Here is a 7,148-nt window from a genome sequence, read left to right as displayed (position 1 = left end):
TCTCACATAGTATTATCACTTTCCTTTCACAATGCTTTCGTTAAGTCGTTCACGAATCAGAGTGAAAATATCCTGTTAAAGTGTCGCATTCTCTTTTTAATCTGAAGCAATTTATGTCAGCGTTGGAAGCAATTTATGTCAGCGTTGCTGCATTAAGATTTGCCAAAGTGCTCTGAGATGATGCAATTAACCTGAAGAAGTCATAACCCCAATCTCTTCTCAAAGTATTCAAGCAATTCCAAAAGAGACCAAAACACACACATAAAAGCATAGGCCACCGATTACCATTTATACATGTGTGCCATTCAATTGGCACTATGCACATTGATAATTGTCATTACAAACACTGCTACCATAAAATATGCCAAAAACGGAAATGGATAGAGACTCCAGAGCCTGAGTTAGTAGAAGACTGGCAAAACATTCTTCAAAAAGGAATTTCATTGGATGACTACATGCGTCGCATTGGTCATGAGAAAGAAACCAATCCTTTGAGATAAATGCTCATATAGTGATATTTCAATATACACTGATGTTGCAAGAATAAATTTCTGCAAATAAACAGAAACATAACAATCCATAGCTGGTCTCAAGCCAGAAAATCACTGCTAATTTTCTGTACATAGGTCTAGAGCTAGTCGTGATATGCTACATCAGATGATCGAGAAGTACACTAAGGGACTCCAATATTAGCATTGGAAAAAGGATCTTATCAACTAACCAACTATAACAAAAATGGAAAAATTGATCCTAGTTATGAATATAAGAATCGATACTTTGACGTTACTAACCTATATGTTAATTGAGATGTACTATCCTATATATCATCAAAAACAGAAGTGCCCGCTTCACAAAAATGTAGAGAATTCCTCATCAGGTTGTAATTCCTATTAACAATAAATCAGACTATCAGTGTGGGATGCACAAGCGAGTGACCACATAATTAAACTTGGTCATCCTCTTGTTTGTTCCTCGAATTGTGGAAGTCTGGACTTTCAAGTCGTTTGACAGCACTCATATTTGTTCTGTTTCCTCCTCTATCTGGATGAAGTCGTGTTCCTATATTGCCAAACAGCCTATGAGTTACCCATTTGAGGCTCACTAGGAACTTGACGAACAAACTGCCCTTTCACTCTGGGACGCTGCTCTGCAAGTTTTTTCCTGCTTTCATATCTTACCTGCGACCAATCACAAAGGGAAAATGATCGATAAGCAACGAGAGAACCATATGCCATCAAATTTTGCATCCTTCACACATGAAAGTAAAGTGCCTCTGTGATCATTCATCAAATGGCCAGTGGTCTTTAACTGCTAACAAAAAAATTGTTCTATTTATCAGGATTAACTGTTTGCCAATAAATCTTGTTGATATCTGCTCTCTTTTCCATTGGTTAATTATGATAAGAATTGTGCTGATAGAGTCTTCTGTTGTTTAGTTGAGATAATTTTCTAGATGATTCTGTGATCAGTTCATTTGAAGATGAAGATTATGATACATCAATACAATACAAAACTTTTGTTAAAAAGCTGTTGGACCTGACATACCTTCTTTTCAAAGCATCTGTCTTTCCGCTTCTGACGAAATTTTGTAAGAGCTGCTTCTCTTTGAGATCGACTGGAGTTCCCATCAGGAGTGTGAGAGCTTTCTTCTTTCCAACACTCCGCCGGTGTTTTGGCAACAATTGGAAATGAGATGTTTCCACTGCTTCCAAAGCTCATATGAACCTGGTTTAAAGCACCATTGCAGCAACTGCTATTTGTACTTTGATCGGCTGTAGAGGGTAAATATCGACAATCAATTTTGGGTTCAGACTTGTGTGCTCTCTTGCCCTCATTGTAGGTTGTGGAACCACTGTTGTTTTGATCACTCTGTGAGTGCAATTGCTGAGAGCTCCTACTTTCACAATTTAACGTAAGGAAAGGATTCGCTTGATAGGAAGATTCCTGAGGGGTAGCCGAACCTGGACTCTGCAATGGAGAAATGCCTGATGGCATACGAAGTATAGGAGCTATCATGGAACTGTAGGCATTGCTTGGTCCCTCAAATCTGATACCTCTCACTGGTATGGGGAGATGCGTCACTCTCTGCTGTGGAGAAGGATGTCCAATTTCAGCTGGTCCTGGTTCTCCGCAGCTAGGAGGGGCAAAACTGTGAGGTCTAGTCATTGCAGCACGGGCGTCTGAGTTGTAATCTGTGGCATGGCCAGGAAACTGCTTATCAGAATCAGTTTCATAGTCCTGTTGATAATAAGTCCTAGACGATGTTGACTGTCCAGACTGCATTGCCCTGTTCACATACCTGCAGGAGCATATTCCTTATCATTAGTTAAGAAACTTCATTGGTTTGAAGAGGTTGCATCAGAATAAAACAAATCATCTTAGAGAATTCAGAATGATGCTCCCACTCTATAATCTAAGAAAGTAGAATTTCACAAGTTTAGCGTCTCAAACTCAAGGATGAGATGCCTTAAGTTAATCAAAGTCTTACAACCAAGTTATCTCAGGATTCATATTTGCAGTTCTGTTATCTTAAAAGTTCATCACATAATACAGGTAGTCAAATGTAAAATAACGTCCTTCAAGTTGTTTAATCTCTCAAAGCTTCATGAGTTTATAATGAGGCTTTCAAGTTTCAACAATTCAAAATACAACAATGGAGGCACTTCCTTTTCAGGCAATAAGATATACTTTATCTTTTATCTTTATTATTACTTTACTCTAAGAATAATGCTGCATCAAAGTATATAAAAGAAAAGATCAGGAAATTGGAAACTTACCGCGTGAAGGCTGAAGCATCAGAATGGTTCAATCTCTGCTTCTCATTTGTAAATTGATTTACAGATCCACTTGGATGGGGTCTAGTCAGTGAAAGATCCAGTTGTGGAGAAGAATCAGCCTTATTTGTCCTAACGTTGGAACCAGAACTTTTGAAATTACATTTGAGGTAATTATCAAACGCTCCGATCAAGTCAATGGCTTGTTTGGTTAGAGGACCAGGATTTTCATCAGAAGTTTGATCAATTGTACGAACATGACCCCAATTATCATCAGAATTTATATCTTCTCCCGTGGTCATTGTATTCGCGCCTTTTAAAGGAGCTGCACCAATTTGTATGAAGGCAAAATGGTAAGAGTTTAGAACACGTAAACCTACTCCTAACTAATTCAACAGAACAAACTTTCTTTCATGATCATGCGAAGGCTAGAAGAATTTTACCTCCAGCATCATTCTCGGACATTCTCAATCTATCACTTGCTTCAAGAAATATTTCTTTCCCCAAATCTGCACCATTTGGAAGATATGCAGTCCTATTCAGTTTAATAGATTCCTGTAGGTCTTCTGTGTTCTCTCCTTCATTCTCCAACTCTGGCTTTGTGCAGGAGCTCTACATTAAAGGAAACACAGTTTAAAATCTCACTTACTACAAATTGTGAAGCAGACATCTCAAAAAGTTTATCTTTAATAAGGAAACTAAACTAACATTTCCACAGAAATAAATATCCAACAAAAATTTCATGATAAGTTATATTTGTGACTGTTGCCAAAAGAAATTCCATGAGGATAATGCATATTACCTGAGCATCACTTCCTTTCTCAATGCATTCCCGGTTTCTCTGAACGCAAGCATTATAACCACTTGAATGGTTGCTGCAAGCATTGTTTTCAGCTGTGGCCTCAACTTTTTGTTGTGCAACACTTTCATCAAGAGGCCCCTGGGAACTAACACTTGCCTGAAAGGACAACATAGTAAATCAAGTTAATATGTAGATGATTGGCACAACAATTCAGATAGCAAAAGAGCAAATTTGAATTATGCTTACAGCTCTTCTCCTCCAGACGTGTTGCCACAAGTTCTTTAATTCATTCTTCCTAACTGGCTTGACAAGAAAGTCTGCTGCACCTCTAAGCATGCATCTATAAACCGTACTGACTGAGTCGTTAGAGGACATCACTGCAGATAAAAAAGAGCTTTGAGTATGAGTAAATTTGACATGCTGACAAACCTTTTCTGTAACAATAGCAAAAGCTGAATGGAGGAAGCAACATACTTATTACAGGGATGTTCTTGCAAGTATCGTGCTCCATAATCAAGGAAAGAAGAGCATATCCAGAGATTGATGGCAGGTCAACTTCTGTCAGGATGAGGTCCACGTTATGAGGTCTACCTTTCAACAACTCCCACGCCTTTAGACCATCAGCAACTGCAGCGACTGCACAAACATAAAGTTTAACGCATAAATTGCTGATCGTCATAAGCAAGGATTTAAAGGCATCATCAATTTTTTTGTTATTTTTTTTCTCTTTTTAACAAGTCAGGAAAAATTCAAAGGTGATCAGAGGCACTCTTTCTTTCTTCCTTTATTCTTTTGATTGTTTTCCATAAGGGAAGACAAGAACACAGATATAAACTTGTTAGCATACAGTTCAGCAACATATACCAAAATGTAACAAGAACCTTAAACTGAAAAATCTACCATACACTACTCTTAGCTCAAGTACATTTGATACTTCTCCATTTCATTCTTGTGGCTAAAAAGGCTCATTCATCTACCAATAAGCTATATCAATTTTTTTTGCAGTACTTATCACTTTCAATAAGAAGACGGAACTACTCTTCTACTGGTTGTTATCAACAGGTAAAAGATGTAATTTCCGGGTTATGCAACCAATCAACTACCCCTCAATCCCAAATTTGTTCGGATCAGCTCTAGGACTCCTCTATATCCGCTCTATCCCAAATTTGTCTTTTACCACAAATAGGAGGTTCTACATAAAAGAAAATCCTTAAGCAAACCGAGTTCAAACCCAAAGATCCTAAATAGATGATCAATTTGAAGTTATCTCAACCCTCAAAAGGAAAGATCACAACTTATGATTCTTAAAATCTATCGGGATTTAGGGAATCTTCACGATTTTCCAGATTCAACATAATTCTATAATACTCCGCCTAACTTTGTCGAAAATGGGGGGAAATTACAAGCAAAGCCTCTTAATTCCAATTCCCCAGGAATCTGAAAAAAAAAACACCAATTGAATTCACAAAAACAGATCTTCATTGCAATTTAGCAAGAAAATTGTCATCCAATTCGAAGATTATTCGAATGAACACGTTTATGAGCTTAGATTACTCAAATCCACTTAAAAGTTTCAATCTTTTTTCCTCAATTCTTTGTTAGGAAGGAGCCACTATTAGCTACAACTAACTAACAAAACCCGACAGCCTAACAAAAGAGAATTCAAAGAAAATATTGCAAATTCAGAAACACCAACCTTTGTAACTGCATTTCCTAAGAAGGGCAGTAATAATCTGTCTAGTAGAATCATCTGCTTCCACTAACAAAACTCTAAAAACCATTTTAGGCAAAAATCTTTCCCATCTCACAATTGAAGAAGATGCTGCAGCAGCAGCCCCTGTTTCCTTATTCTTTTCAGCCGCCTCTATTTCTGTCTGCAGTTCCATATCATCTCTCCCTATAACTTCCATATCATTTTCGCTGCTTATAACTACTTCACCCATTTCGAAAATCCTCACTTTTGTTATTACAAAATCCTCGTACTTCTTGAAAGTGGGGGAAAAACAAAAAGAAAAGTAAATAAAGAAGCACTAATGTTGGTGGTGAAGCTAGAAAAGAACTCAAAAAGTCATGTCACATTTCTCAACTCTTTACCACTTGCTAAAACAATCTTGAAAAAATATCTGAAAAATTAGTGGGAGAGTTTGATCCAAAGGTGGTGAATTAAAGTACATATGTTTAACCGCCTAATATCTAACGGTCCAAATTGATTGAAATTATAATAGTGGGTCATAGATACTCTAGTCTGGCGATAAAGACATAAAATATCTAGAAGAGCCATGTGTAAGGTCCGAATTGGCCACGTTGCAACTTGCCTCAGAGATCAAAAAGTTAGGACCCATTGGCTATTGGCCATTGGCTTTGCTTTTTTTTCTCTTAGGATGAAATTGTTGAATTTGGTTGGTCGCCCTTGTTTTACTCTATACTATCGCTTACTTAAAGAAATAGATTTTCTTTTAGATATTTTTTAGTGGGCCCCGGTAAAGAAGATATTTTCATTTTTTGGGTGGAGGGTCTAATGGATATCAAGTCGACACGTGGATTGTCCGCTTCTTGATCTTTTCATTTGTGGTTTCGAAGATACTTTTTTTTTTCTTCATTGTAACGAGTGGAGAAGAAAGAGTGCTAGGGAATATATTATGTATATAAAATAAAAGTCTACTGATTACTGGCTATTGGCGAATGGCGATGTAATTAGTTGGGGAATCGCATAATAAGAAAAGGTTCTTGGATTCGTGGTTATTGGTAGATGCTAATTCACCCATTAATTACGAAAATGTCCTTGTGGTGTACGTGGCAGCAGATATTTGTGGTACTTTTTATTTTTTATTTTTGAGGAGAAATATGCTTACGAGTTTTGAATAAGGGGGAAAAAAAAGAACAAAAATATGTTTGGTCAGATTTCAACCCTAACTCACATAAGTTCAAACTACAATATCAAGATTAAAGCTCCAATTCTAGATGGTTGTACACTTAAGAAAGTGCATTTAGGGGCAATTTACATAATATTGGGATAAAAATTTATTTAATTTTGATATTTATATCAACCCCAATGATATGTCTTCACATATTTTCTAATCACCAAATTATAGTTAATTAATACATATTTTTAATTTAATTTATAACTTAATCATAATAAACTAATGTGATTTGGTAAACACCAAGCATGTATATACTTTTTTTGCCATAATTACCATCCCTGATTATTACTATATATTGCAATTATTATTTAGAAAGAAATGAATTTTAAATATCTTAATGGGCATAGATATTTGTCTTCTTTTGGGGCACAGAATAATAAAAATATCTTCCAAGATTTTTAATTTAGTGGTGGACATTGCAACTACTTTTCTTTCTCTCTTTTTCTTTTTCATCAGTTTTCATATGTAGGATTTTTGTAGCTACAGTACTACAATTTAAAAAAGTGCATACCCTGGCCGCCAAGCAACCTTATCCAATCAGAGAAGCTTAGCCTTCCTTCAGAATTGGGACACCTGTTGGCTAGGGATTGGTGTAACCTCAATTAACCCAAAATAATGTGGATCAATCTGTGCCAGAAATTAAGGACAAGC

General features: G+C 36.5%; 1 protein-coding gene across 2 annotated transcripts; it reads right to left on the bottom strand.

The window, feature by feature from the left end:
* Nucleotides 1–548: 548 nt before the first annotated feature.
* Nucleotides 549–5,988, bottom strand: LOC107802108 (two-component response regulator-like APRR5). Of its 2 annotated transcripts, XM_075255609.1 has the most exons (9): nucleotides 5,273–5,985; nucleotides 4,051–4,212; nucleotides 3,823–3,953; nucleotides 3,577–3,732; nucleotides 3,218–3,386; nucleotides 2,778–3,099; nucleotides 1,962–2,299; nucleotides 1,546–1,772; nucleotides 549–1,178 (listed from the first exon to the last, which is right to left on the bottom strand). In XM_075255609.1, the coding sequence occupies exons 1-9, from the start codon at nucleotides 5,517–5,519 to the stop codon at nucleotides 1,077–1,079; spliced, it is 1,854 nt and encodes a 617-aa protein (XP_075111710.1). In that variant the 5' UTR covers nucleotides 5,520–5,985; the 3' UTR covers nucleotides 549–1,076. The 2 variants fall into 2 exon arrangements, with proteins under 2 accessions (XP_075111710.1, XP_016481037.1); XM_016625551.2 differs by having other exon boundaries at nucleotides 1,546–2,299; nucleotides 5,273–5,988.
* Between the last annotated feature and the right edge of the window lie 1,160 nt (nucleotides 5,989–7,148).

This window comes from Nicotiana tabacum, chromosome 6 (genome assembly GCF_000715075.1).
Source record: "Nicotiana tabacum cultivar K326 chromosome 6, ASM71507v2, whole genome shotgun sequence".
NCBI lineage: Eukaryota > Viridiplantae > Streptophyta > Magnoliopsida > Solanales > Solanaceae > Nicotiana > Nicotiana tabacum.
Note: the sequence above shows the minus strand (reverse complement) of the source record. Positions and strands in the feature narration are given on the sequence as shown.

Excerpts from the sequence above, each read along its gene's own strand:
- LOC107802108 (XM_016625551.2), bottom strand. The coding sequence starts at position 5,519 with ATGGGTGAAGTAGTTATAAGCAGCGAAAATGATATGGAAGTTATAGGG. Across the intron at positions 3,100-3,217 it reads GTCCGAGAATGATGCTGGAG|CTCCTTTAAAAGGCGCGAAT; the intron begins GTAAAATTCTTC and ends AAATTGGTGCAG. Across the intron at positions 2,300-2,777 it reads GATGCTTCAGCCTTCACGCG|GTATGTGAACAGGGCAATGC; the intron begins GTAAGTTTCCAA and ends ATGCTCCTGCAG.